General features: G+C 31.5%; 1 protein-coding gene across 1 annotated transcript in view; it reads right to left on the reverse strand.

Annotated features, from left to right (window-relative positions):
• The window catches only part of Iswi (Imitation SWI), a 56725-nt gene extending 47819 nt beyond the window's left edge, over positions 1-8906 (reverse strand). The window contains exon 1 of the mRNA XM_067286853.1: positions 8702-8906. Within this exon, the coding sequence (XP_067142954.1) occupies positions 8702-8755 (54 nt within the window). The 5' untranslated portion in view covers positions 8756-8906. The remainder of the gene's footprint in view (positions 1-8701) is intronic.
• Positions 8907-10748: the final 1842 nt, after the last annotated feature.

Below are 10748 nucleotides of genomic sequence, written 5' to 3' on the forward strand. Positions count from 1 at the left end.
AGGGATCGCAAAATAAACGTAAACAAGACGTCGGGGGAAAAGGGTTAAAGCGATACGAAATTCATCATACACTATAGGAACATGTTAGCTGAATAATCTTGGTCGAAACAGTTTTTTACTAAGCCATTTTGTTAAAAACCCGTTTTGTCTATTTAAAACTAGTTTTAACTCAAATTCATTTTTGGCTAGCAATAAATTCTAGTTATAACAATGACATCCAGTAAAAACTAGTTTTAACTAAAAATGGGTTTTTACTGTAACATATATATAAAGGGAGAGTGTGAACTAATAGTAGGAATTTAATAAATTATGACCATCTGAAGTTTAGCTCTTAAATTCTGTCTAGAATGCTAAACAAAATTTGAGATGTAAATTATGATAGAACATTAGTAAACATTGTGTTACTTGTTAGAAGAAAAGTATCTATTAGAATTTTTTCCCTAAAATTAATGTAAATTTCATTCAGTATCTTGTTTAACATGCCATTATTTAGTAACCTATTTAAACAATAATTTATATATATTAGATTATTCTTCTTATACAATATATACAATCACACCCTGATATCCAATTACTTCTACAACAAATGTTCTTTAGTATACACTAAAATATAATTGAATAATCCTAGTATAACAAATTTCTTAACATATAACACACTTTGTGACCATCATTAGTTGCTCACAACTCATCCAACCTATATTCAAATTCATGCCACACATTATTGAGAATATCTATAGTAACATTAAAGCCAAACAATTGCAGGATTATATTGGACTGTATTACTATTATTATTAATAATTAAAAGCTAAATAATTTGGCACTAGAGATAGGTGTTACGCACCATCTCTTGCTAAATTTAATAATTATAATTAAATTAATATTTTGATGATTAATTTAGAAAGCTCTGGAAGAAATGAATCAGTCCAAAGCAGGACTTGAACCAACAACTCCCACATATCATGCTGTCATGTTGCCAGTGAACAATCAGTTGTCTCCAGCTAGTGCCGCAAATAACAAAGTATGGTTACAACTAAATTAATAAGTTCTGAAGGCAAGGATCAGACAAAGGTCCAGGTAGCATAACTGGTAACACAACTGCATAAGTGGGAGTTGTGAGTTCGAGTCCCACTTCAGGCTGATTCTTTTCTTCCAGAACCCCTCTAAAGTAATTATTAAAATATTAATTTAATTATAATTATTAAATTTAACAAGAGATGGTACCTAATGCCTACCTCTAATGCCAAATTACTTAACATTTAATTAATAATAGTAGCAGTAATATAGCCCAATACAATCTGGCAATTCTTTAGAGTATTCCATATGGGAAACTAGTACAACATAAAGTTGAAGTTTCAGAAGGAACAGTGGATAAAAATCCTATAGATGTCTAGAAAAGTAAGAAGTAAATAATGCCTGCATTAGCCACTTTAGCATTAAAGGCACTGTCAATGCCATCTAGTACTGACATTGAAAGAAATATTTCAATTGTGAATAACATCCTAAAACCCAAAAGAAGTACTCTGACTGAATAAAATTTAGGTGTCCATACAAAACTAACCATTAACTTGACAGCAATCAACAGTATTCACATTGATGAGATGATATATCACGAAGACATATTTTAGATTCTTCTTTTACAGAAATTTATTTTCAATAATAAATATTGACAAAATTATAATTTTTCCTTAGAAATTATATGTAAATATATTATTAAGATATGCTTAATTAGGAAAAAAATAATTTTTTAAAATCTATTTGCATAATTTTTATAAATTATTTTCATAAAAGTAGTGATCCTAACTATTATTAATATTAATTCATCCAATATTGTTTGTTTGCTACCAACTTCAACAACAGCTAGTGTAACACCAGCACTTTAAACCATTGTATTGCAAGTAAAAAACATTAAAATGATTAATATTTGAAGCCTGGTTAAGATTAACAACAATTTGGGATTACAGCCAAATTGATGCCCTCTGGTGACAAAAGATTAATTAACATACACTCCAGAAATGGAAATCCTGACACTGGGGAGTTATTATACTAGGTGACTGAAAATTACACAGAATATCTACCTATATAATTTATTACATTTATACCAGTTTCAAGATCACAACTCACAGGATGCACGTACAGTACAGTGCCATAGCAAATGCAAATTAAAAGTTTCCAATAGACATGTATGAAGCTGTTCACATGCATTAGTGTCACTGTCAAAAGCTATGGTGACATTAGCTACACATAAAGAATGCCTCAAAGGTGACAACAAATTACATATCAGCGATTAACCCCAGATTGAACAAGATTGCTTAATTTAAAATTAAAACATTTTTGCAACTCATTTAAAAAGCCATTTGTTTGAAAAAAGCTGTCACAAGATCTTTCTTAACTTTCTTGCTGCTTGGACAGGAGATTAAGAAAATCATTAGAAAATTCGATAATTTTCAATTATACTAAGGGGTGTACTATAGATTACTCCCTATGGAATTTCAGGACTTTGATTATATATTTGAACTCAGGGGACCAAGACGAGTTCAACGGTACCCTATTTTTGGACCGGAGACAAAAAATAAAAAAGTTATCACACTTTTTAAGTTACCATACTTTTTTAATGCTCTCATGCAGACAGCACCGTAGTTGCTAGTATTGCCATCTTGCGGTAAAGTCTGCAAACCGTGACGTCGGACTACGGTCATCTCAAGGAGCGTTAAACACGCGATACGAGAGCGGAGAGAGCGACGCAACTTCTGATCATCGCGCGATCGCCATTTCGGTTAATGTTACTTATGGCAGCGAACATGGCGGCCCGACTGACCTCTCGTATGGGCTCCACCACACGCCGCCATGTGCTAAACTAGTGATCGATTCACGGTAGTTCTTGAACAAAGTAAAAAAGGGGGGAAAACGTCTACTAAAGGCAATTTTAATGGCAAGTGACGGGACTCCCGATCGCGATAGCGAGGCCGACTTAGCGGAGAGCGACGCGACTCCCTATCATCGCGCGATTGCTGGAAAAAAGTATGATAACTTTTTTATTTTTCGTCTCTGGTCCAAAAGTAGGGTATCGTTGAACTCGTCTCGGTCCCGAGTTCAGATATATACCCAAACACACGAAATTCCATAGGGAGTAATCTATAGTATACCCATACTAAGATATAAAATTTAAACAACAAAAGTTTAAAAGGAGTAATTTTGTTGAATTATGAAAATTTTCTCTATTTTAAAATATTCAAGTTTAAAAAACATACACATTAGTTCAAAGTAAAAATTGGGAGTGCTATCTGTTATGAGATTTTATTAAAAAATAATTCTTATATTATTATTTATTATAAAAAAGCAAAAGACTTATTTTTTCAGGATAGGCGTGCATTCTTAAAGAAACTGTAAATACCAAATAACAAGTAAAATTTTCATTGTCTGATCCCCTTTGGATATAACATGACCCTCATTCTACCTCTCCACTCCTTTAACCACTAAAAGTTTTATAGCATCAATCCCCAAATACACAAGTCTCTCTGCAAAATTTTAGAAATTTTTGACAAAAGGAATAAGAGTTATTAAGCTTCAAAATGAATGAATAAAATTGTGCCATGCACCCAAATATCCATACATACAGAAGAACTCTGGCTTATGCATTTGTGTCGAGTTGTTTCAAGGTCCCAAATCCAAGAATGTAAAAATCTTAAGGGAATCATTTTTCTGACTGATTGCCATAGTTTCCTTCTGTTGTATATTACAACTAGAAGGGTAATTAAGTTACTAACATGGCATGCTTTCACAGAAATTTCAAATGGCTATATCTAGAAATGTGATCATTTGTCAAATATTCAAAAAAATTTTTTACTAATAAGTTTTTTCAGAATTGGTTATTCCAGCAAAAGAACTAAATACTGAATTTCCTAATTCAAAAAAGTTAAAGGTTCTCATTAAATCTGTTTCATAAAAATTCTGGTAGTGTCATGTTAATAGAATAGATAGCTCAACTGTAAATTTTTATTAGAAATCTAACAATTTTCCTATGTCTAATAAAATAAGAAAATGCTTTCTCATTCTACAGAAATATCATCATTGACACTGTTTGGTTTCACTGCAAATACTAAACTAAAACAGATGGTTAATTAATTAACACTTCTAGTCCTTTAAATATTAATGTACTTATATGAGTCTGTTATGACTATAATCTATTAATAGGACTTACTGTATCATTTAACTTGTAGATGAAATTAGAGAAATTGAATGTTTCTTGGTTCAAAACAACATATATTTGAAGTTTTATACTTCAGGAAAGGGGAAAAACTTGAAATACTTAAGTTAGGGATAAGTTAGAAATAAGTTGTCTAAAGTATATTAAATATGTAATTGGACTGCAATTTATAGGTCTACAATTTAAATTCCCACTGTCATCCATCTGTCTTTCCTTAATTTTGAGAAGGCAGGAGGACCCAATTAACTATATATGAACTTCTGATGCAAATTGAAAATCACATTTCAATTCAAAAATTTTCTTCTGAAAGGAGTTAGATAAATGACTGGCACAACTCCATTGCTAATGAAAAAGTATGATGTACAGAGGCAAGACACTACAGTGTCTTACCTCTGAGGTGGAGACCATATATTTAAATTAAGTAAATGGAAAATATGATTAAAAACTGCAGCCAAGCATTGTGACAATGTCACAATAAATAATTGCTTATGGTGTAAAATTTTATAATTTAAAAACTTTTTTTGTATAATTAGAAATTTCATTGTATTTTAGAAATATAACTAGTAAAGCACTTGCTAAGGAAGGATAAAAAGGTCCAAAATACTATAAAATTTTGTATACAGGTGCAAATAAAGTTTATTCTTTAAATCAAGATAGTGATTTGATCTCTCTAATTTCATCCGCAAGTTAAATCAGTATAAGTCCCAATAATAGATTATAGTCACAATAGACTAATATTAAAAAAACATGGAATTTGCCATTTTCCAAAAAGCATCAACGTATCTGTAAATTATATCTCTACATGTCACATTGTGTTCCAATGGCATCACAATGCACAGGGACAGATACAAAATAATATGCTATTCCAAAACTCAACACTAAAATTTATTTGAAATTCAACAAAATAACTTTTCTAGTATAGTACAAATAATTATTTTGGTTGTTATTGTTACTTTTTTAACATCTTTTAATTAACACTTATTGAATGAAATTTTAAAAAAATAGAATTTAAATTCCTTCAGTTAGAATTGTTTCATTGGTAGGTAGTTCACAAAACTTATTTTGCATTTGAAATGATGATCTCCATTCAAATTCAGCAATATACAAATTTAGTTGTTTTCTTAATATTATGACTTTTTTGAATGTTTTTTGCTATTTCTACCTATTTGTCCATGTACCAACATCACATACATTCATTTTCTTATACTCTAACATTTTTTACTTTTTCACTCTAAATATAGCTTCAAGAAAAAAAAAACTTCTCGCACAATCCCTGGGAAAGATAAATCAACACACTAAAAACCTTTTTTATATCCCAGTACAAATAGCTTTAGATAAAAAAATAACGTTTTTGACCAAAAACTTGGTCTTTGCCATGCTATTGACCAGTATAAAATTCGAAACAAATTCGAACATATTTAAATCAATTTTACACATGTTTGTGGGGGATGTAAAATATTTTTATCACTTCAGTAACATGTATGACAAAAATTAGTTTCCAATTTTTAAATAATTTGGAATTTAAAATAATTTTAAACACGTTTGAATTCCAGTTTCGAATTTTATACTGGTCAATAGCCTGACGAAGACAAAGTTTTTGGTTGAAAACGTTAGTTTTTATCTAAAGCTGTTTGTACTGGGATATAAAAAAGGTTTTTAGTGTGTTGAAATTTCATTATATATTTTTGGTGAAAGCTTATAATGTAATATATCATATTCTTGCAGAATATAAATGTCAGTTTCAGACACTGAAAAATTCCAAAAATAATATATTAGATGTAGGAAGACATTTTGACACATTTGCTACAAATAAGGAGTACTGAAGTGCACTTCTGCATCATCTATGGTTTGGTCGATTGGCTTTTTATGGCACAAGGGCCTCTTGGGCCAAGCTGCACCATCTATGTACATCTTAAACAAGACTATCAACATTCTGCAGCAATTTGCTGCAGACACATCCATTGAAGGGTTAAATATTGTATGGTATGTTTAATATTTCTTAAAAAACAGTTTCTTATTCTAACTGTATAAACAAAAAATATTTAAAATTATTAGCGAGGTTGAGGCCGAAGTTTTAAACGCAAAAATGTGTACGTTGGATGTTCAGCACCACTTTCCTGTAAGCCTAGAAGTTTGACAATGGCGTTTGGAATGTCGAGCATGATTCCACTGACTTTTCAAACACCATTGTCAAACTTCTAGGTTTACAGGAAAGCGGCACTGAACGTCCAAAGTACACATTTTCGCATTTAAAACTTCGGCCTCAACCTCGCTATTATTGAAACAAAATTAATCTTAATTAAAACTTTCATTTGTGTGAAATTTAGTTAATCCATTCAGTCACCTATTCAAACTCATCTACATCATTTCATAATCAATAGAATATGACAAAGACATGACATTGGAATGCAACACTACATGACTTATGGGACATAACCCACAAGTATCTTTTTATCTATTGAAGTTTAGTTTTTAGAGGAGGCTAAAAGATTTCATTCAAATAAACCTATTTACTTTTCATTATTCTGGTAAATTAATTATCAATACTACTCAAATGAATTTAGGGAAGGTGTAACTGCTAAATCCCCTTAAACAAGCTTCTGGAGGTTTTACTGAGTAAAGCTGGGTATCTCAGGTAATAAAGAATTTCATATGACGCAAATTGTTTCCTTTCTACTCCCCCTATAAAGATTTCTAAATCTGCTACTGATACTAGTATAACTCCTTGAATATCTGAACAGTTTATTTGTGCTTTGATAAAAAAAAACTCATATAATAATTTATATTACTCAATACTAAAGCAAAAGTAATAGATAAAACAGTAACTATACATAATCAAGACTATTTTTTTAATTATAAAAAGGTGACAATAGTATAATTTTGTTATTTTCAAAATTATTTCCAACCAAAGACACAAAAAACCTTACACACATTGTTTCTAGCAATTAAACTAATAAGCACAAACGACTGTTTTGAAAAGCCTTCTTCAGGTGCACTGAAGTCGGTTGGAATGTCAGTTAGCAAATACTTATGTGACGTCATTGTTTATGAAGGGTTTTTTCTTACATGAGACGTAATAGCTAAGAAGGTTTAAACAAAACTGCCATTGGAAAAATATTTTAAGAATAACCAAGCTGTGTGAATGATTGTTGAAGATATGCGAATTGTATATCTTCAACGCATATACACTAAGGCATTATACTTAATTAAGGCATTGTACACTATATACACTGAAGGCATTGTACTTTATAATAAACATTTGAAATAAACCAGAACAAGGATCTCAGATTCCTTCAATTGGGAAAGAATCAAGATTAATATTTTTATATATGTATGTTGGTATATGTATGAGAATTTTAGCTCAGATATGATAATTTTAAATGACAGATATGATAAATTAATCTTCAATTTTGGCAACTTTAGTGTCATCATGTTGGCAGTTAAATCAATTATGGTTGACTCATCAGCAGAAGGAAACAAGTTACTTTTACAGTTATACCAAATTATTGAGCAGTGCTAGTTTCTCTGCCCAAAAAAGAAGAAACATCCGATTCGTCACTTAATATTATACATATCATATGATATGAACTTTCTCAAGAAAAGAATCATCAGCCTTACTATTTTATAAAGATTTGTAATCTTTGTAAAATAGTAAGGCTGATGATGGTTTTACCACACAGAAATGCAAAAGGAAGAGATACTCAATATGGTAAGAAAAGGACATAGATAGAAAATAAACAACCAGAAATAACTGCAGTGAAAGTCAATAAATTAACTGACAGAAACTGTCATGAGTACATTGTACTGTAACAAAAGAAATTATTAACAAAAGCAAAACATTGCACAAAGGCATATAACAGGAGGCACTCATCAAGCAACATCAAAATTCACAACAACAAGATGAAACACATCATAACTCTAGGTGTAGATTTATATGTCCCATAAAATATTTAACCCTTTTCAAATTGTGATGTTAAACAGTATAAAGCTATTTCCACACTCTCGACAGTGTTTACGGCAATAACTTTATAAAATATACACAGACATACTATTGAATTCTGTTTATTAATACAAGCATTGTGCAATACCAACGTTAATAAAGAATTTTATCACTTTTTACGCTGTCAGTGTTTTTCTACCAATGTCCCAGCTATTTCCATTCTAAAGGTTGACAAGTATGATTATGGCTTGTGTCAATTACATTCCTATCTTTTAAATTAGTTTATAAGCCTATATACAAAGCAATTATAAACTGCCTATGTAAAATCTGAGTTCAACTTCCTAAACTATTAGAAAATTTATTATATTCAAATTACTGTATATAAAAAAATTAGAGCAAAGTCGACATCCTTGAAAAGAAACATGTAATATTTGCCTAAGACGTATATAAAAATCAATATATTTCAGACACTTGATCTAGTTCAAACATACAACACCATTAAGATGCGACTTTATATAATTTAATCATTTACTCTTAATATTAAACTTCAAACTTACAGCCGATTCCTCCGGTTTCTCGACAACATTCTCTACTTCTTCGACTTCGGACATTTTTTTTCTTCACTCTATTGTTTTAATTTGAAATACTAAAAATTAGAAACGAGACAGAAATAAATTATTCGATTTCCTTTATTACCAATACAAAACAAAAAACTTCTATCTGGCCGGTTTCGCGGTCTCGACGTCACATACATTAAACTCTCGACTCCACTAATTTAATATATAAAATAAAATCGAGTTAATTTTATGAATTGGTTTATTCAATGTCAATTTATTTTTTTTATTTAAAATATAATATAGTGTCTAATGTTTTATTAATTGTAAGGTTTATAGTAAATTTTATAATATAAAGTGTAATAACTTTCGCGAAAAGTTAACGTTGCCAAATTTTTAAAATTTTCTGATATTTTTGAAATATTTTAATATAAATATGGGGATTTACATATTTAGAAATGGTGTATAAAATGTAATATTCTATTATTAAAAATAAATATAATGATTCATAAACCAATGTGAAAAAATAAATAAAATGGATTCACTTGAATGAAGTATAGAAGAAGGCATAATTATATGAATACACAGCAATAAGCATTATTATTAATTAATTACTTGTGAAATTCAAGCGATTTGCATCAATCGTGTACTGTACATTACTCGATTTATTGCAGCAATTAATAATTTTTATTTGTTGCTGTATTATGCTTTTATCTGTATTAGACAGGCAGGATGTCCGGGCGGTGAAGGTGGCAGCCTACCGCTCTGGCGGACCGGGTTCAAATCCAGACGGGTCGATAAATGTCCAGAAATTTTTCGGGGGTGGTCCGTCTTGATATATCGGGTCCCGTCTCTCACCACCCAGCCTCCCCATAGTGGGCCTGGTAGAACCCATAAGAGGGGTCAATCAAATAGTAGTATTTCAACGAGCTAGAATATACTATATAGCAGGGGTGGCCAACTTTTGTGCACATAAGATCTACTTTTTATCGTAAAAATGTGTCGCGATCGACTTGTTGTCATAGGCATAGTCTAAGTGGGGAGGGGAAAGTGTGAAATACATACTATGTTTATACACTGTTTCAGTACGAAGTGCACTCACTGCTTATGAGTCAAGTCATAACTGCATGCATACACTTGCGTTCGGTTACAAATATAATACATTAAGTCAAGACATCACTAGCGATCGACCAAAATTGGCTTGGCGATCGACCGGTCGATCACGATCGACTTGTTGGCCACCCCTGCCCTAGACCATCACTGACGCGCAATTAACTGATTGCCCCTGGAAGTCGGCTTCTTACAGAAACACAGCTTCCCTGTCATCAAGTGTCATGGCACGCCACTGATAAATACATGCATAAGATAAATAAAATAAAATATTATGTCATTATATACTAATAATGTACTGTACAGTACATAAAATAAATGTGCAAAAAAATCAAGGCATATACTATGAGCTCTCTAAGTTTTTAATTAGGTATTTCTGATGGTAATCCTTCAGCATTCTTAGCATTAATGCACGTATCATGCAATCTGCTTTTATAGATTTCAATCTTCGCGTTGATAGCCAAAGTGGGGAATGCACTGGCTTAATAATATTTTCTTCATCCCACTTAACCACGGAAAGAATGTATAAAAAGCAAGGTACTTCCGATGTCAATTTACAGGATCAGTGTCCCTCCGTCCGGATATGTCGGTCCCCGTCCCTCACCACCCGGCCGCCCCATTGTGGGCGAACCCATAATGGGCTTGCTATAAGAGGCCCTCTTAGTGCCCACAGGGCGGAAAGAGTTAAAAAAAAAAAAAAAAAAAAAAAAAGGATCAGTGTCCCGAAAAATGTGCCTCACTGAAAATCAGGTTTTTTCTACCGTGCCTTCGTAAGTCCGTTAGAATAGCGAAGAATAAAAAATATGTAATCTTGTATGAGCTTATCAATTTTGAAGATATTATATACAACGGGAATCCTGAAAAGTTAGTACAAATCAACGACACCTTTTGGGAACCGACAACCTCTTGGAAAACCTCAATTCAGGAAATAGAAAGAGGG

Source organism: Centruroides vittatus, unplaced genomic scaffold (genome assembly GCF_030686945.1).
Source record: "Centruroides vittatus isolate TY-2023 unplaced genomic scaffold, ASM3068694v2 scaffold_386, whole genome shotgun sequence".
Classification (NCBI taxonomy): domain Eukaryota; kingdom Metazoa; phylum Arthropoda; class Arachnida; order Scorpiones; family Buthidae; genus Centruroides; species Centruroides vittatus.